At 35.1% G+C, this 21,911-nt stretch overlaps 1 protein-coding gene across 1 annotated transcript in view; it reads right to left on the reverse strand.

The window, feature by feature from the left end:
* Nucleotides 1–5,695: 5,695 nt before the first annotated feature.
* Nucleotides 5,696–21,911, reverse strand: part of TAFA5 (TAFA chemokine like family member 5) — a 721,247-nt gene continuing 705,031 nt past the window's right edge. The window contains exon 4 of the mRNA XM_040412213.1: nt 5,696–6,954. Coding sequence (XP_040268147.1) covers nt 6,946–6,954 — 9 coding nt within the window. The 3' untranslated portion in view covers nt 5,696–6,945. The remainder of the gene's footprint in view (nt 6,955–21,911) is intronic.

A 21,911-nucleotide genomic window follows, 5' to 3' on the forward strand; every position in this document is an offset into this window, starting at 1 on the left:
TCACAAAATACTGCTGATAGCTGGAGGCTTGATTAATGTTTATGAGTATATAGCCTGCTGCACCCAGGAAGGTTAGCCTTATATGATACCTTCACTGGTGATTAGTAATTCTGTTTCTTTTCTTCCTTCCATGAAAAAAACAAGAATTATAAGAGTTACACCATTATTCCCCTATCCCCATTGAAATAAATATGTATATACATATTCTGGAGTTGGTAGAAATAACTTTGGCTGAGTGTTATATGTATAATGCAATTGAGCTAATTTAATGCCATAGACAGAAAAAACGGTGGGGAATGACAATCTAGTTATATATAAAAAGGTTTTGATAGGTGGTAGTCCAACAGCTAAAACACCCAATGATCACTAAAACAAGGAGTTAGTGGTACTCCGCCAAGCACTGTATCTCCGAGCAGCATTGACTCCCAACTTGATTTCTAAAGGTTGTATCTCCCAATGTAGAGCAGCTAGTAATGATTAAAAAAAAAAAAAAAAAAGACTAAGCTCATATCTGTAGCTGATACACAGCCTAAGATATGCCCTGATAAACAGCCAACCCATTTTTCTGATTGGCTAAGACATCAGCTTCCTTGAGAGACAAGAGGGCCGATCAGCTGGTGTCATGAGGACAGGCTGCACAGGCTATAGAGGAAGATACATAGATTCCCTTTTCCTATGTAACTGTACATGTCCCCAGGTGGGAAATAACATGGATTTTCACTCATGTTATCAATTGTCCTTTCCTTATCATCCAGAAAGCATACTTGTGCATCAAGAGCACAATAATTTAATGTAACCAACAATGGACATGTCTTTAAAATCTTAGTAAAAGAGTAACTGTTGCTATATCTTTTTTTTCCATAAAAGAATAGTATAGGCAAATACATGAAAATGTGCAATATATCATAGCAGAGATAGATGTTTTCTTCTTCTGTTATCAGGCCCCTTTCCTTTTCTCCCTCATCTTTAAATGTCAGTTTACCGCTTAGCTATATCTTTAGTGATCACTAGAGATGATCAAAGTTTAGAAAAATATGATTTGGATGATTTGCATTAAAAAGTTTGATTCATTCTGAATTAATTTGTCACAAATCATGATAAATGTGATATACCCAAGCCTCTCTGCCTAATCATATTCATCCCACTTGGCGGCATATTCTCAGTGTGAAGGCTTGGAACTTAAACTGCATGGAGACTGTAGAGAAAGTGCAGGGGTAGTGTATCATCGTGTGCATTTTGTTCTAGTGCACCCACATTCATAGATAATTCATTCTTTAGGTACTGTGCCATCGGCACTACCAGCAGTTATGATTTATCACCATCCACATCACTGTGCAGGGCACCAAGTTTCATAGCTAATCGCTTCAGTTAGCTGTCGAATTACTGTGTCTCAATATTATAGGTCAATAAAAAGCATCAGGTCTTATTTGTGCAATGCACCAGGATTCAAGTCATCAGCAGCAGTGGCAGTAACAGTGTGCACCAATATTTATAGCTAATCCCTTCTGTTAAACAAAAAAAAAGCATATAGCACCCTTCAGTACATCTTAAAAAAAACAATGTGCGGCCCTGCAGGAGCTGTATCTAAATGGCCCTTTAGAGGAACAAAATAAAGAAATGGAGGCTGCGCCAATAAAGTAGTGGAGAATTTTTTTTTCTTTTAATGTATGTTGTGGTAGTCCAAAAACATCCCTTAATCCCTTCTATTAGCTTTTGAATCACTGTGCATCAGTATTACCTGTCAATATTAGTGTCGAGTCTAATTTAGCACCATACATTTAACCATGCAGTGCCCCAAGATTCAAGTAGTGGCACTATGACAAAGTGGGGAGGATGGCAGCAGCAGCAGTGGCAGTAACCGTGACAATAGTGGCCCCATGAGAGAGTCGGGATGGTGGCAGCAGTGGCAGTAACCGTGACAATAGTGGCCACGTGACAGAGTGGGGACGGTGGCACTGATAGGTACAATGCTCTTCTGTAGGCCTTTATACCTAGACCTATCAATAAATTATTAGAGCCATCAAACTGTCATCCCAATTCTAAATTACTAATATATATGTAACATCTTTCTCTCACAACAACAGTAAACTGACAATTAATTACCTATCTATATGGTTTTATCTCTGTTGTTTGCTATAAAAGGACAATATTTAGTATTTAGTTTTCAATGCCATAGAAGAGCAAAACTAATAAAAAAAAGGCTAAACTATTTTTTTTAACAAATCTTTTCTATGAATATTGGTTTTTTCAAAAAATAACTCTTTCTGAAAGGAAGTGTTTCTCTAATGGTTCAAATGCTAAGGTTAATATTTTCAGAGAGAACTATGGATGGTGGTTTCATTTTCACGTGCATTGCAGGATAATATTATTTTCAAGGGCCACTGTGTGTCGCATTTTTATCTTTAGTAATCATCATGTGTGGCACTGTTCTTTCTAGGGGAGCAGCATCTGTCAGTGTTATTTTCATGGGAAGAGACATCTACAAAGATGTTTGAAGGCTAGGAGAAATCACTATGGAGGTCTGGTAAGAAAAGAACTAAAATCAGAGAAGAAATCACCTAAAGTCAGAGAAGAGTCCATAAATGTCATTGTTAATTTTGACTATCTGATCAGTACTGGATTTATTTGTATATTTATTAACATTCCATATTAATTTATGGTAAATATGTCTTTGTCAGCCCAGTACGGAACTTACACCTTTGTCCTATCAAACTTTACTCACCTTATATTTTAATTACCAACCACATAGTAGTTCATTGTCCAGCAACATTATTGTAATGTGCATCTCATAAGTAGCTATTAGAAAGACAGTGTTTTCAATGGATTACATTTTATTGACAAGCATGGATTTTTCTATATTAATGTAATGTAACTTTTATGTTTGTGTTTTTGATGTTTACCAGTGAATCATAACATTTCACTTACCTTATTACTTACGAATTTGATATTGATTTTGAACACTTGATTGGCTCCACTCCTGATTTCTTTAAATAATTCTTCATGTTATTTGACTTGGTTGCTTCCTAATAATATTGAGTTTTACTTAACTTATCTGACGAGTGCCACTCAGAGTACCTTCTAATAATGAAGGCTTGCTCATATTAATGTTTAGATTTTGTGTTTATACTCTGTAGTTAAACATAAGTCGTATTCCCTTACAGTTCATTTAGAAGTGTACAAAGGTAGTCTCTTGAGTGCTATTTTTATATACAATAAGCAAACAGTGGAAACAAAGAAAAAACAACATGAACATAACAAGTTTATAAATATATATAATGTTACAGAGCTCCTAATACCAAAGAGGTAGATTTAAAAAAAATATATATAATTACTACCTGTCAGTCACTTCCTTTGTGCATATTTATACAGCTTCAATTGAGCTCCCCTTAGTGGCGGCTGCAGCCAGATAGAATGTTATCATTTAACTCTATGGCAATTTGAATAACAACAGGGAATTTGGAGCTTTGTAACAGTGTATATGTATATATATATATATATATATATATATAATAAGATATATATAAACGGAGTCTGTCACCAGTGGCCTCCCTATCCAACTGTTTGCATAGACACATAGCTAAAGTTTACTTGATTAAAACTATCTTTTCTGTTGCTCACAGGCTCTGTTGCAGAGTTATGATACTTTTCCCTAAAATGCAAATTAGGCATTTGGATTTTGGTTCAATGAAGGCATCATTGTTGCTCTTATACACCCTAGATTCACTTATTTCTGTGTTGAACCCTTCCCTCACTGCTTTGTCACTGCCTGGTACTGTCAATCAAAGCAGCAAGGCAAAAGCTGGTTACAAAAAAAAGCAGAACATGGGTGTAACAAGGGCAATGGTGACACCCCTGTTGCAACAATCACCTAATTTGCATATTCAAAAAAATAATCATAACTCGTGGACATAGCCTTGGATCAACAAAAGAAAAACAGCACTTCAGATAAACCACAGCTATATTTCTATGCAATCAGTTGAACAGGTAGGTTGTTGGTGACAGACTTCCTTTAATAATTAATCTGGTTTGTTTAAAAATCATAATTGAGCACAATTTCACAGTTCCACCTGTCTCTTCTTAAAACAATATATAAAAAAAAACACCTCTCTAAAGAAATGGGGCTAACCACATAGTGTTTTAGTGAACAAAAGGCTCCATAAAAAGACTTATCTTTATTTTTTTATAATTTAGCTATACCAATACAACAGCAAATACTTTAAAGCAATAAAAATGGAACACCTTCAGCTGTTCTGAGTGCATAAAATATAACTACTTTGCTCCATTGTATGCACATTAACCCCTTCATCCCTGAGTTTAAAGTCTACCAAAAAAGACATAATATTAGCTACAAAATGAATTTCAATGAACTGCATTGTGTCATATTTGAATGAAGTTTAGATACTTAGCATGTTAAATGAAGTATATATGCATTACTGTTCTTTAAATTTATATCCCACAATTGATGAATACGTGGAAACAGCTTGCAATCTCTGTAGCCAAATACTTAAGCTATGACAAAGTAAACTGAAATTTAATAAATGGGCAACATTCTGTGAGGCGCAAAATAAATAAGAATCTGAAAGCCTAGACACTAATCTTTTCACTACTTAACATAAGTTGGTCTTCTGTTGTTGAAAGAGTTTTCCTATGCAGAATATCGATCAGAACTCAGTAGAAAAGTTATTTCTATTACTTTGTGCCAGCATTATATGATCACTTGAGGGATATGAATTCAAATAATGAGCTTGCATCTAAATACAATTTTATTTTTAAAAAAAACGCTGGTGACTATTAACTCTGTGAGGTGAAGGAGTTAACGCAATGATTTTGAAACATGGTCAAGAGAATCATGTAAATTCAATTTGAGAACACTATTTATTGCAGGTTCTTCTACCTAATACTATGAAATGGGGTTTGTCAAAAACACTGGGCAAACACCCAAAAAACTCATATTAGTCAAACGAAAGGGAACAAAAAGTGATTATGCCAAAATATATTTAATCTCATGATAACTTAAACAATTGTAACAGCAGCCCTACAATAAAATAATTGGAAACCTTTAATCCATCCATAGCCGTTCAGTATCCACAACGTGTGTTACTACCATTACCTCCCAGATCATTTTTAACCTTAGTAAAGTTCTAATTTTAACCTGCAATTTAATGTTGCATGTAGTTTAGTATGATAGAGCTAGACAAAAGATGTTTAATGTGGTAGTTTTCAATGCTTTTGTTGAGACAATTAAAACATAAGTAAGGTAAATAACTAAAAAAAAAAAAAAATCAGCAAGGAAGACAGAACACTAATTTGTAACGCACTAACTTCTCAGAGAGTACAACAAAAAGATTTGGGCTTCCCATTGAATGACTAGATTCCACACAATTTAAATGTAACTGCTTGCTTCATGAAACTGAAGAATAAAAATAGATTTCTAAAGATGAGGTAAATCTTGTACAGAATATGGGTAATATCTATTAAGATACATATAGCCATGGTCTATGACAAATATCATTACCTTCTGCATTAGCAATAGGACTATATGTACTCTTCATACACCTCCCCATAAACTGTAGAACATGTGCATCCTAAAGAAGGATCGAAAGTTATTTGAAAAAGCAATGTAGATATGTTTTTTGACTATTTTCACCAGTACGCAAAGACAAAAAAAAATGCCTGTCAACATTGCAATGGTTGAATGCATTTATATTATATAAACAATATTCTTTGCTTTTTCTACAGAGTCCTCTCTGCTCATGCTTTACATCCAAAACGTCCCAATGGAAGAAAGCAAAACTACACTGGTGACTTCAGAGACAACTGAAGTAATAAACATAACAGAACTCTGACATTTTCCCATTGTAGAGTTACTACGTTAATTGTTAAATAGGATTTTCTACAAATATACAACATATAAAAACTGTTAAATATATAACTTTAGGCTTTTCAAAATACATTTAATGATCTCTTTCAAACAAGTATCACTTTTTTCTTGAATTTTCTTTCTGGTGCTAAATGGTGTACTGAATGAGGCCAGGTGACCAAACATGCTCTTTAGCAAATACCGTTTTATCCAATTTCAACTATCAAAATGGAATTGTAGAAGAGGCATATTTTACTGGTTAAAACTGAAAATTAGTTTAGTATGGGAATGTCATTCTAAGTACAGAGGAATAAAGATATCATTAAGACAGTTTCTGTTTTGTGAAATGTGTTTTGAAACATAGGCTGTTACTGTTTTCTCCATGCTCCATTAGGTTCTTTAGATGTTCTAGTGAAGAGCTATTTCTGCATCCATTTTGCTGCAGTTGTCCATACTGATGTCCACTACATAGTAAAACTCCCAAGTTGAAAAGGCTCAAAACATGTCCTTTTGATAAATCATAAGAAGCATTCATGTTTAACCTTTACATTTGACCCCAATATGCTCGATGATATTAGGTCCGTGTCCTTTCGAACATAGGCTTTACTCTTTGGTCTATTGTATTTATATCCAACATATAAGAAAATAAAAGCAATTCGGACAGTCCAGGGCACAAGGAGTCACTCTTTTTTTTAGTCCTCTTGTAGATAAAACAGTCTTCTTTCTAAGGCTGATAAGGGGAAGAATACTCTTCAAAATGGTAGAATATTCTGTTTCAGAGAAGTTGATATTATCAAGTCTAGCAGTGGTGTACACATCGCAGATGAAATGTTAACCATGATCTGTATTGCTAATGCCCAAGCATATCTCATATCAACATACAGTTTTCTTGTTGCCAGTGATCCTTAACATGGAAGGACAGAGTTTTGCTCATAACGTAGAGAATTATGCCGTCTTTTATGAGATACCGGGGAACAGACAGAGTTGATGACATACAAGATGAGGATCCACAGCAGAGAATTTGCTTAAAGTACATAGCTCTCACAAGCCTGAACTCCTTTTTCAGAGTATGGTTGTTGCATTTGTCAGGAGACCTGTAGATCAATAAACACACACACTGTAAGTCAATATTTTACTTTCAAGTCTCTATTGTTCTCTGCTAAATGTAACCTTTAGTAAGTATGCTCAGATCTCAAAGGCAACTATAATGAACAAAACAACGCTCATTCAAGAGGTATAAAAACAACTTGAAAAATAACATAAAGATAAAGTCCTTCCATTACGTGGCTTAAGATAATCTAAATAATGTACATGGGTATTTGATTTGACTAAATAGTTATTTAAAAGGAAATTAACTGTTTAGACTTGGAGATGTATTTGTTCATTTATTATATTGTGCATCTTGAAGTCATAAAAATATCATGGTCATAAATAGTGATAAGCCAATTGATTCTATAGAATCAAAATTTGACCCAAATGTTTACACATATTTGGATTCAGTAGAATCAGAATTACATGTGATTCAATTTGGGTGATTTTTTTGCAGAGAGAAAGAAAGAAGGAGAGTGAGAGAAAGAGAGACTAGAATGTCATTGGCAGCTTTCGGAAAGACTGGAGCATATTAGATTCAAAAAGCTACTTGAATCGGACAAATCAGACATGAATCAAATTTCGAGATATTTGCTTATCACTAGCATTACAATAAAGAATCTTGCATAAAACACTATAAAAAAACATTAGCACAAACAACTTAAATAATTCATAAAGAGATAAGAATGTTACTAATGGATGATTATAATGCTTTTGATTAGCATATTCAAAGTTACGACACATTTGGGGGATTTTCTTTATTATCTTTGCATTTTATTCATTGAAGCTAAAATATTTTTTTTCCGTTTGCCTTTATTAAGAATTTTTAGCCCCTTTCTCTGTAAAACATTGAGATTCTCAAGTGGTTGCTCTCTATTTTTAGTGTGTTCCATTAGGCAACTCAGGGGATGTCTCCTATGATCTCTTATAAACATTCACTATAGATCAGTTCTTATCTTACTGATAAGAATGTTGCATAAATAAGAATTTATGACCTTTTAGAAATTTAGAGATAAGGGTTATTAGATGACCAGCACAAAGTGAAAGTAAAAGTATGATCCTCCTAGCTAGGCAGAAGTTAACCCTTTATTACAAAGCTACAGAATATTTTTAATTAAGACCAACTGAAAACATTATTTTAAGTCCAAAATAAGTAAAATGCAATCATAAAAAATTGCCCCTGAAAGTGTACATAGACTTGAAGCTTAAGCACAATGCATATATAACATTTTAGAAGTGGAATCAATATACTAGACGGTGTATTGAATTGCTGCATATAATGTCACAATTCTACCATTTGTACTTCACTGCATAAATATACCTATTAATAAATTGCTTTATTAATGTCACATAAAAATTACATCAGACAACATGCTATGCTATAACTTCTACTTGTTGCTTTAGATTTTTTTTGTGTATCTAGCTTCTCACATGGTATTTCTGATGTGTTTTTGCAGGGGAAAACTTATGGTATTTTTACTTGTGTTATAGCAAATAGCCATCAATTTACCACCTGCATCAGACAATCACTCTTCATTATGAAAATGCATGAAAGACTGTGTATCGGTTTCTTCTAAGTTGCTAGCATATCAGAAGAGAAACTTAATTTTAGCTTTTAGCTTTTGATCTCAGCTGGCATAAATGCTATTTTGAAGTTGGACAGCTTAGGACAAAATGTAATAAAAATACAAGAACACTTTTTATTATGACAGCAGCAAAGATTAATGATATAAACTTATTGTAAAATTGACGATAAAAGTATCAATCAGATGTGTGCATAAAATAAACTGCAAACATATATGTTTACCCAGTGTTCTACATAGAATAACTACAAATCTGCACTTTGCTGTTTAATTTTACTTTAACCTCTTCACTCATTTGGACATACAGTCACATCCAAACTGTCAAAGCCCTGGAGTCTCCGCTCTCCCAGACAGCAGAGACACCGGGAAACTGACAAGGGACCAATCAGAGTGGTCCCTTGCCGACAAGTGCTGCGATTGGCTAGTCTCTGCAGACTAACCAAGCACTTCATTGAGAAAATGTCTGATTTCAGGCTGTGATCTATAGCATGGAGATCACAGTCTGAAGTCAGGCATGAATGTTACTGTTCCCTCCGTGACCTTGATAATCATTAGCACCCCCATATGCTGCCATTTCACCCCTTCCCCTGATGCCCCCTGCTCCTCTGTACTAGCATTGATGGCAGTGGCTCAGGAACAGAGCTGCTGCCATTTGCAGAGAGCATCAGCTGTAACTTACAGCTGACACTCTGCTGCTATGGCCGAAATCAGTGCTGGCACCAATCTTGGCCTTTTAACCTCATAGATGCCGTGGTCAGCAGCTGCCCGCGGATACTATGGGGTTGAGAGAGAGGGAGCTTGCATTGGCGTCCGGGATGCCATTTACCTAAGGCTGATCAGACCCTGAGGGTATGATCAGCCTTAGTGTAAATATAATACACTATACAGCGCATTGCAATAGATCACTATTGCAATGCACTGTATAGCCATGAGGCCCACTGGATCTTCAAGATCCAAATGGGTCTTGATAAAAAAAAAATGTAAAAAACAAATAAAAAAAATTGTCTTTTCTCATATCCGTTTATTTATAAGTAATAAAAAATGGAAAAATAAAAAAATACACATAATTGGTATCGCTACGTCCATAACGACCTGTTCTATAAAAATACCATGTTACTAATCCCTTACAGTAAACGCCATAAAAAATGAATGTAAAAATGAATGATGAATTGCTGTTTTTGTCACCTCACCTCCACAAAAAAAAATAACAAGTGATCAAAAAGACTTATGTACCTAAAAATGATACCTATAAAAACTATAGCCTGTCCTGCAAACAATAAGTCCCCACACAGCTACATTGGTGAAAAATAAAAAATGTTATGGACATTAGTATGCAAAATATCATTTATTTCTAACACAAAAAGGATTTTATGCTGGAAAAAAAAGTAAAACATAAAAAAACTATATAAATTTGGTATTACCAAAACAGTAGCAATCCACAGAATAAAATTATCATATCATATTTACTGCGAGAGGTACCCCATAAAAAATTTAAATAAAGAACACTGACACAATTGCCATTTTACCCAATTCACCTCCACAAACAAACGTTATAAAAAGTGATCAAAAAGACCTATATATCCCAAAATTATAACAAAAAAACTATAGCCCATCCCATAAAAAACAAGCACCCGCATAGCTACACTGGTGAAAAATTAATAAAGCTATGGACTTTAGTATATGATAATGCAAAATATAATTTATTTTTTAACACAAAAGTGATTTTATGCTAAAAAAGTAGTAAAACATGAAAAAACAATGTAAATTTGGTATCTCCATAACCGTATCAACCATAAATTTCTATTAAAATGTATTAGTGCCGGAACCAGCATTAAAATTGTCATTTTCACGGATCTGTTCTTCCGGTCCACGCATGCGTAGACCTTTAAATTTGTGAAAAAAATAAATATCGGATACGTTTTTCCGGATGACGCTGGAGAGACGGATCAGGTATTTCAATGCATTTTTCAGACGGATCCGCATGTGGATCCGTCTGACAAATGCCATCCGATTGCATCCGGATTGCCGACGGAACCGCCTCCCGAAATCCTCTGCCACAAGTGTGAAAGTACCCTAAGCCTACTAATGTTCTAAGAAAAATAAAATGACAATTGCAAAATTATGCAAACATAAAGTAGACATATGGGGAATGTAAAGTAATAACTATTTTATAAAGTATCTGTCTTAAAAGCCTAAAAATTAGAATTTTGAAAAAAATTCTATTTTATGCAAATTTTTGATTTTTTTATACATAAAGGTAAAATGTATCAACTCAAATTCGCCACTAACATGAAGTATGATGTGTCACGAGAAAATAATGTCAGAATGGCTTGGATTAGTAAAAGTGTTTCAAAGTTATTGCCACAAAAACTGACACATTTCAGATTTGAAAAATGGGGCTCCAGCATTTTGGCTGTCGCTTGAAGGGGTTAAAATAAGAATTATAAAGACATTTAGTTATAATTTGTGTTGGGCGCGAACATTTGAATCGCGAATATCGTCACTTCGAGAATTTGCGAAGATTTAGAATATAGTGCTATATGTTCGTATTCTCGAATATTCTCTTTTTTTTTTTTTTTTCAACAGTAACCTCCCTTCTTGCTTGTGGGCCAATGAGAAGGCTGCAATGTCTTTGTCTGAGCTTAGCAACATCCCTAGCAAACAATAGGAAAGTTGCCTACCCATTACTATATAAGAACCTCCCCAGCAGCCATTTTCTGTAGTTTTATGGAGTTCTGAGAGAGAGAGAGAGCAGTGTCATTGCTGTGCTCTGTGCTTTACTGTTTCATTACATTAGATAGTTAGTTAGCTTATATATAATACAAATAGTTAGTGGGAGATAGTCAGTGTAGGTTAGATAGTGATATAGTGTAGCTGATAGGTTCTAGTGCAGAGTGTTAGGTAGTGTGATAGGTTATAATGTCCATACATACATGCTACAGACATAGTGCTGTGATGTCACAAGTTCACAACAATACTTAGTGCACCAATTAGTAATATGTAGCCAGACCTGCTCAAATGGGAAGTTGCACGTATTGCGCAAACATATGCGGATCATTAATTGCCGATTTGCGCAATTGCAAATATATTGGAGCACTATATCTACATATAAAGCTATTGTAATGTAATGCCGTGCCAACCATTTTCTCTAGTCTTAGGAAACTTCTATCAGCTTGAAAAATGTAGCAACAGTGACTCACACCTGTATTGCGCACGCAATGCGCGCATATTACATTGGTGATTTTCATAATCAAGAATTGCGAATTCTCAAATTTGCTAAGTTAAGACGAATATTCGCAAAATATCGCGAATTTGAATATTGCCCCTGCCGCTAATGACTAGTTATAATACTTCATATTCTAATTTGAAGAAACCTTGGTTAAAACAATCTAACTTTTAAACTCTACACTATTAATGGAGAAATAGATGAAAGCATAACAAAATGAAATATATGCATTTGACTTAATCTGAAGAGAAAACCTTTAGTTTGGCATATTTAATATTTTATTAATGATTTTTGTATGTGGACTTGCTGAAATATGAATCAAACCAAGTTGCAGTTCTCTTGCAGACTGCAGCAGATTTTCTTCAAGGGTTTCTCTGTATATTTACTTAATTGTACCTTTCACTTAGCCCTCTACCTTCTTAGGCCTCTTACAGAGAAGCATCTTAACAAAATTATGTTACCATCATCATGATTTGTGGATTGTTTGTTTTAGTCAAGCATGGTAACTTTCATGAAAATGAAGATTGTATGGCCAAAATGTGGTACTTAAAAAAAAAAAAATTGTATCTACTTTCTGATAAATCTCTGATAAATTGACCCAAAACTGATTTTGTTCCTTAGTGATACAACTTCTAAAACCAGCATTCTGTTTCAGTGATCATTTAGAGGTGACATTGTAGTATCATGAATTTGCATTCAATTTTTTAATGCTTAAATTGCAATTAAAGTAGATCAATGATGAAGCCTTTAGCTGGACTATAACGCTCCATACAGTGGTTTTTGTTTGGTAGACAGTATTTATGCCGGAAACCTGTTGAATCACCATCAGATCCCATTATAGCCAAAGGGGTTGTGGCAATGCCTGACCATATCCTCAAATACTGGATATGGTGAACTCTGGCATGCTGGTTTATGCCAATACAGCCTGCCAGATTTCATAACACTACTGTGAACAAAGCCTAATATAAGCTGTAGGTATTCTTAATACTAGTGTCAACCTGAAATAAGGTAACAGAGGAGCACACTTGGTAAGATAGAGACAAAATTAATAAGGAGGCCTATGACTGACAGGTTTCATGACTGCACAAAAATGGCAATGAAAGACAGAGAGAAAGTGACATTGAAAGAGATTATATTTGTTAGAACAGGAAAACCAGTGTACATAGATATTGTTCACAAGTAGTGATGGACGAGCATCGGCCGGGACGGTTCGCGAACGTGATCAAATGTTCGCGAACCGCAAGTTCGCGGCGGGCCCCATTCACTTTAATGGCAGTTGAACCTGAAAAACCTTCAGCTCATATTTGCAGCCACCGAATGCTTAGTAGAAGTACACGGCCAGATCAGGTTTATTTATAAGGTAGGGGGTATGTCTATGTGCTGAAATGTCTCAATTGGCTGTCCTGTTCCACCTGATGGGTGTGTCATGAGTCAAAGTTCCAACAATATGTAGAAATCCGCAGCACTCTTCCATTTGTGAAAAATCCTGTCTTTTTATTTAAATCAGCAGCAACGTTTCGACCACCTCTGGTCTTTATCAAGCAGCTAAGTATGGTTTCGAAACTGTGCAAAAGAAATCTTTCTAAAACTTAAGCCGTAAAAATTTTATAGTTACTATATAACTAGTCACAATGTATAACTATAAAATATATTTCACAAAAAACCTGAGGCAAAAGATGTATATACATGAATAATAGTAATAACAACATTAATGATAATATTACTAATAATGATAATAATACTAACTTGAATATTACAGCCACAATGTTTTTTTTCTGGGTGCAATTAATTTACTTAGCCTAGAAGGAAAGTGGCATTGTTGTGCATAACAAAAAGAAACATATTTGGAACCAATGAATGCAACTTTTTCATTTTTAATAACTTACAGTATGTAAAACATTTAAAGGACATCTTTCAGAAGATTTGCACCTATGAAAATCTGATCTGTTACATGTGCACTTGGCAACTAAAGGCATCTGTGTTGGTCCCATGTAGTGATGAGCGACAGGGGTCATATTCGAATTTGCGATATCTCGCAAATATTTAGTAAAATATTCCCAGAATATTCGCAAATTCTAATATTCGTTATATTCTATGATTTTTTTTTTACTCGAAAAATCGACAAGGTAATGATCGCATAATATGCAAATTTTCATAATGTGAATTTTCGTAATGCAAATTTTTATTGCAAATTCTTCAATTGCCGAGCAAAAACATGATTCCTCCCTGCTTCTTGCTTGTGGGCCAATGAGTCATAGCACTATATCGAATATATTAGTTTTTTCAAATATTCATAATATTCTAAAACAAGAAAATATAGAAATATTTGAAAAAAAACACTAATATAGAGCAATTTAGCTAATATAGTGCTATAATATTTTTTTTCAATAGTTGAAATTTTTTTACACTCTGTACTTCAGATGAGAAAAAAATTACAACTATTAGACAAAGAAGATTATAGCACTATATTAGCTAATTTGCTCTATATTAATTTTTTCAAAAATTCGCTATATTGTTATATATATTCTTGTTTTAGAATATTACGAATTTTTAGATTTAGTGCGAATTAGTGCTATATATTAGTTTTTTTTGAATATTCATCATTTATCCCATTTAAAGTCATGATTCCTCCTTGCTTCTTGCTTGTGGGCCATAAAAGTCATTGGCCCACAAGCAAGAAGCAGGGAGGAATCATGTTATTACTCGGCAATTGAAAATTTGCGGTAAAAATTTGCTTTAACAAAGTACTTATAATAGCAATATAAATTCGCAATTTGAATATTCGTGATCAACACTAGTCCTATCCACTGTTCATATGTGCCCGCATTGATAAAAATGATGTTTTAATATGTACAAGTGAGCCTCTAAGATCAATTGAGTCATTACCGTTACACCTACTGTACACTGCCACACCTTCTGTACTTTAGGAAAAGTCAGGGTCAGGTGTAATGATATTTACACTGCCTCGATCTGTCAAAGTGGAGAAGGTGCGGCAGTTGCAGAGAGAGCTAAGCTTTTAGATACAACGTCCTCTGTGCTCCTAGAAGCTCATTTGCATATATTACTAAATAATTTTTCTCAGCAATGCAGGCACATATGAACTTGGGACCAACACAGATGCCTTCAGCGGTCAAATTCACATGTAACAGGTTAGCCAGTTTCATAGGTACAAATCTGCTGACAGATGCCCTTTAAAAGAATTACATTTTTGACAAAACTGGAAACAAACAGGTGGCAAATTGAAATATTCTAAGAGCAAAAGCTCTAGTTGGTTAATTTGAACCAAAGAGATTCATTAAAGAAATCCTGTACCATCTGACCACTGTCTGCTACACCATGTTTGTAGTCATTGCAATATTGCAGAGGGAATATTTTTCTTTGCACAATATAAGCCAACCATTTGTAAAAGTGTAACATACAAGTCATAATATTTTACAGAATGCATGGATTTCTATATAACATTTTTAATTTAGTTTCTGATTTTCAATTGAAGCGCTCATTATATATAAGAACATATTGCTTGAACTACACAAAACCTGCTTGTTAATAGTTTACTATTGACTTTGAAGTAACAATAATTTTAATGTTTTGCTAGAGAACCAAGAAAGTGAATCCACATTCTAATTAACAAACTGAGCTGTATTTGAGCATTTGTAGAATGACAGATGATTGACAGGGCAGTATGCTGAAACTTGCAGTCATATTTGGCTTATTTCTGTATAAAGTAACCGATGAACATCACAAGTCATAAAAAATAGATCATCTAAAAATAATACAATAAGAATGTTGCACTGATATTTTACCAAAAGTTTACCATGCAATGAATATTTTACATCTTTATTCAGTCTTCTTCATAGATACAGTATATAAAACTTTTGTAAGAGATTGATTAATTTATTGTTTATTAGTGAATAGATTAAATATATCCTTTTGACATCTTAGCAACCTATGCACACACAAAAATGTAGGCCCTTTCCAATGAGAGATAAGGTGCAGTTAATGGTAATTATGGATGATGGGAAGAGGTGGGGATATGGATAAATGAATATGGCCCTATTTTAAGTTTCACTCTGGGGCCTAATGGTTACCCCGACTGAGGGATTTTTTCAGTTTCTGCTGTCTTACATTACTTTTGAATTATCGCTATGCCATTACAGTTTTTTTTTCAATAATCATATCTCAGTGCACATTTTATATGTATTTTTCCTGTGATATATCATGAGTTGCATTATACATGTGCATTCTGCATACTTCCTCTGCTATAAACACACTGAGTATATTTTCCCTGACACATCATTGTGTATATTATCCCTGTGCAGTATCTCTATTGTACGTTGTCCCACTATTGTGACAATTAGTGTTGAGTAAAGCAAAGCAATCAAAGCGGAATTCGGTCTTAAGTTTCCTTGCACTTCATGGTAACGAACCAATTTTTCCTAAAATAGCAGCTGCACGTGTTGCAAAGTAAAAGTCAGTAGCCGGGAATGCGAGAGAGCCAATAATTCTGTGCAGCCAGCCATTCCACAGATAGCGATCCCCTGTGATATAAGAGCCCTATAAAACCCTCATCACGCATGGTCTCCACCATTGTCCTGTGAGCTGAGCATAGAGAGAGACGCAGCAAGCGCTCATGCATTAGGGACAATGTTGTTAAAAACGATTATTAGAAGAATATTAGAGAGGAAGGGTCCATTCACACGTCCGCAACTGTTTTGCGGTCCGCAAATTGTGGATCCACAAAACACGGACACCGGCCAAGTGTGTTCCGCATTTTGCTGACCGCACATGGCCGCACTTTAATAATAATGCCTTTTCTTGTCTGTGTCTGCGGACAAGAATTGGACATGTTCTATTTTTTTGCAGGGCCGCAAAATGGAAGTGCGAAACGGATGCGGACCCATTTTGCGGATGTGTGAATGGACCCTTATTCTGCGTCAATTTTATTTATTTATTCCTAAATGTACTTATTTCTTCATCAGTCATAAATTAATATTTGTAATTCAGTACAAATAATATGGAAGCCTTTATAATTCCACTGCCAGTGCAACCAATACCATCCAGTCTGCACCCCTTTGGGGGATCAGGTCTTAATGATGACCATCCTCATCTTTTGCTGGCTTTATTTCTTCCAAATCATCCTTCAAAGGTCTCCATGTCCTAGAAAAGTCAGCAAGATACAGAGAGAGGAGGAGCTGGATTTTCCTGATGGCATATTATCATCAATATTAGATGATGTGGAAAAGGAGGAAAAGCAGATGGAAGAAGAAGGGCTCCCACCTGTAAAGCAGGATAGTGATGGAGTTGGAGAAGTTGGTATGCCAGAGCTGATTAATATTCATTACTGTCAACCGGCAGATTGCAGTCAAGAACAGTAATAATATGCATATTGTCCCCCCAACCTTAATAGCCAAACCCCATACCAGCAATAGCCCATGTTTAAAGGTGTGGTCTTCATTATTAAACTAAAGACATCTGCCGGCTTATTGACCACATGGTTCATCACCACAGCATAGCGTCAACCCACCCGCAGCAAGGATGCTCTGTGTGGCCGTACTCTAAGGCAGAGTGGCCTGGGCATACCTGACTTATAGAGATTTGTGACAAATTAATTTGTAACAAATCAAATTTCTTGGCTAACTTTGCCTAAGTTGCCGAATTAAGTTTTTCAAAACTCTCATCTCTAGTGACAATACTGTGTGCTCCATCACTGTACTGTGACATTACTGTACCTGTTATTTCAATATTGTGACATTACTGTTTGCATTATCTCTGTACTACAACATCATTGTGAATAATATCACTGTACCTTGATATCACTGTGTTAATTATTCCTGTAACATTTGTGGGGATTCGCTTTGGTAGGCAGGGTAAGCGGACGCAGTACAGAGGCAAAAAAAAAAAATGTTTGTAAAGCAAAACATCAGTGTTTATTCACACATAAGGCCAAAACAAAACAACACTTTTCCGTCTTGGTGTTAGTTCACACAATGGAAAGTCCACAGAACAAAAATCACCTGGTTTGCAGTTTTATCTCCAGTGGTCCACAGCAGGCTTTAGGGGGCCTGTTTCCCAGTGTGCGGCTCTCAGCACTCCAGCACGACACAAAGCATCAGATGCCAAACACAGAAATTGACAGCGCTCCACTGTCAGAGAGAGTAATCCACACCCAGCTGACACTGCTGGCTGGGTTTGATATAGGTCAGTCAAGACCCGGATTGGAACATGGGGAGTAGTCACCCATTGAGCACTTTTGACTACTCCCAGTAAGAGCCATCCCAGATCAGCTATACAGCCATACTACAATATCAAAAGTGTCAATCAGCACTAGCTGCTGCTGACACCTGAGATTACCGGCTATTACTTCACCGAGGCCAGGAACCGCGGTGACACATACCTTCTGTCAACGACGGACCCTTGCACCTTCCTACACATGACATTACTGTGTGCATTATTCATGTGCTATAACTTTATTGTGTACATTATTTCTTTACGCTCTGCCTGAGGAGGTGGTGATGGTGAGTACAATTAAGGAATTCAAGAGGGGCCTGGATGTATTTCTGGAGTGTAATAATATTACAGGATATAGCTACTAGAGAGGGGTCGTTGATCCAGGGAGTTATTCTGATTGCCTGATTGGAGTCGAGAAGGAATTTTTTATTCCCCTAAAGTGGGGAAAATTGCCTTTTTTTTTTGCCTTCCTCTGGATCAACTTGCAGGATAACAGGCCGAACTGGATAAACAAATGTCTTTTTTCGGCCTTATGTACTATGTTGCTATATTACTATGTATTATCCCAATATTGTAACAATCCTGTGTGCACAATCGCTGTACTATGACAATACTGTGTCTGTTATTTCACTATTATGCATTATTGTAGTCATAATCCCTGAGCTATGGCATTACTGTGGGTACTGACCAAAATAATTGTACACATTTTATTGTCTTGTCTAGATAGTGGAGTGGGTTCTTATCACAAGTTTTGCTATTGGGCTCCGTGGTTACTCGGTACTCCCCTGGTTTTGGACATATCTTTGAGAAGTTGTACATATTTTTCTTTAAGGCAACTTGAAAAGGCTGTCAATGATTCATTTTGGCATATATGTTTACAACACGGAAGCTGACAGCAGACAAGGACATTACCATATTTCATGCACTGGATGATTCATGGTGTAAGCAGAAATATTGTCTTCTTTCCCAGAATGATATTTGTTGCACACCTGTATAAGTGTTTGGAATAAATTAACACGCTAAGTCAACCTCTGAATCTTTAACTATAAAAAATGTGAATGTGGGCTCTGGAGTACTATAAAATCAAACTAAATTGGAGGAAGAGACTTCTATACTTAAAAGTAGGAAAAACATTGATATTTTTTCCCCTTGGAAAATACTGCAATAGTGCATTCTAAAAATTGCATACCCTGAAATTTGCCCCTGGGGGCTATTTGAATGAAGAATTCAAGCTTACTGTATATTACAAAGAATAAGCATATCCTACAGTATGTTCAAATTTATCATACAAACCTGGAGAACATCTTCAGTGAGGATACCAAACCTTCATTGGATCCTATACCTTGTCAAGACTTGACTATGTTTTTAATTATCAAGTAAACTTAGAGGATATAGGTCTTATCATTAATTACACAATAACTCTAGTTCAATCAGCCGCAGTTTTTTCAGCTAGTGCCACATTGATAGGACATGTTATCTTCCCCTTGCACAGTATTACGGCATTTAAAAAAAAAAGTCTCCACCTAAAAGCCTGTCCTTGTAAATTAGGTAACAGATTAGCTCAGCGGACATGTCAAACACATCCGTGATTTGATTGGTGAGTCAACTTGATAACATCCATTGCAGCTCTTGCATATCTCCCACACATAAGAAAGATAGCTTTGCAAGTGTAGCCATATGTCACAGACACTTTAAATTCCAACTCCAATGTCATGTTTGTTACCATATACCTTAGAAGGTGAATATTTTTACATCATCAAATCATTGTTTTATTTAGATAAACATAAAAATTTATAAATAAATAAAAAATATATCTATCTATCTAAAAGATGAAAACAGGCAGCACTTTCAAATAAAAAAAATAAATCAACATAGTTTATTCACCCATGCAGGACGCAACGTTTCAACTTTATACTAGGCTCTATACTTGAGAAAGGCTTTAGTATAGAGCCAACACGTCACCTCCTGCATGAGTGTATAATCTCCTGCATGAGTGTATATTTTGCTCTTTTTGCTTTTTTATCTTGTGCTGCCATTTTTCCCTTTTTGTTTATCTATCTATCTTTGTATGCATGTATGTATTCTACTGCAATAATAGCAAACGTCAACAGAGATATTTTTTAATAATTGCATTTTTTCTTTACTAAAAATATGATTAAAAGCACTAGCTGGATGAGAAGGTAATTGAATGCAATGTCAAAAGGGTGAATATATTATAAGATGGATATGACAGTGCCAAGCTGCAATATAAACAGCTTGCAGACAAGGTAATTTTAAACCTTTATAAAAATTCAATTTAAAGATTGGCTGCTACATTATAATGAGAATAAACATTTTGTGTAATAAACTACAGTTCTACATAAATTGTGAATTTAAAATAATCAGTGGGTAAATCAGAATAATACATAATGTATCTACCTATATCTCTATCTATCTATCTATCTATCTATCTATCTATCTATCTATCTATCTATCTATCTATCTATCTATCTATCTTCTATTTATTATCTATCTATCTATCTATCTATCTATCTATCTATCTATCTATCTATCTATCTATCTATCTATCTATCTATCTATCTACAGATATAGCCAAGCTAAAATTGACTCTGATAACACATGGCACCCTGTTTTCTTGGTTATCTCTTGACAAAAGCCATTGACATCCATTGAAAAGTTTAGTTATCTTTTTCTTGCCATTCTTTATTTAACACGTTAACCATCAAGTGTACTGTATCTTGGCTGCACATCTACTGTACCTATGTATCTATCTACCAACCAACAAATTTCTAACTTTCTTGTCCAAAAAACACTTTAAATGACTAGTATTTAGAAAAACCTTCACAATTCTCCATTCATAGGAGCAGCACTGGCCTTTTTTTGGAATCCTACCACTGCCCATTGATTCGAACCGTTAACACTCTTACAACTTCAAATTAAATTACTGAGGGATATTTATTATTATTGTCTTAAATTTAGACATAGCAATAGAACACTAGAATAGGTAGGCACGAGAGGCACCAAAAGTATTACAATGGGTGACACTGTGTGATAGATTTGATGGATCTTGCTAGATATCTTTGATGCTTTACTCAATCTCATACCACCTCTTGGCTTACTTTAGGGCAGTATTTTTTACCAAAAGATTTTATGCACCATAAAATTGTATGCCTTTTCTAAGTCATGCACCCTTTTTTAGACACTTATCAAAGCGGTCTATGTAGCCACAAGAGGTGCCAAAAACATAGAATATTTCTGACGCATTTAGCTCTTCCTTCTGTGTTTTTAACAGGGTATGCACAACATGTAGAAGATATTTCCATGTGACTGTTACAAGTATGGCTAACATAATTCTATTTATCATTGTTTAGATGCCATTTACTATTGCAAAATATATTTTTCAGTGTATATCCCCATTAAGATTGTTTGAAAGGTTTAAGTTCTTTCCACAGCTCTGGCATTTCTTCTCAGATCTGACCTACATTAATAATACTGTTCCACTCTACAGATTCCTTGATCAAAAACTGACATTTGTGTTGAAAGATGCCAAATTTTATAGACACTCTGTGATAAGGACAAATGTCCTCAAGGCACTTTGTTTACCAACCAGGATTCCTTTGCTGAATAACCCTTTCTACGTTGTGTATCTTACAGGATTTTATTAGAAAAAAATAAGACCATACCAAATTGAAATACTGTATGATTTAAATACTCTTATTGCAAAGCATCTTAATTGGAACACTCTAAGGCCAATTTCACACAAGCAATTTCACACGCCATGTATCAGAGGTATTTCCCATACTGAACATGACAGGGATCCATGGCATTAAAATTATTTTTAATGCTGTATGTTACTGCCATACCTTGGCTGTAATAAACTGTCCTGATGGCACTATGTGAGTACAATTCATTATAGTCAATGTCA

This window comes from Bufo bufo, chromosome 1, assembly GCF_905171765.1.
Source record: "Bufo bufo chromosome 1, aBufBuf1.1, whole genome shotgun sequence".
NCBI classification, from domain to species: domain Eukaryota; kingdom Metazoa; phylum Chordata; class Amphibia; order Anura; family Bufonidae; genus Bufo; species Bufo bufo.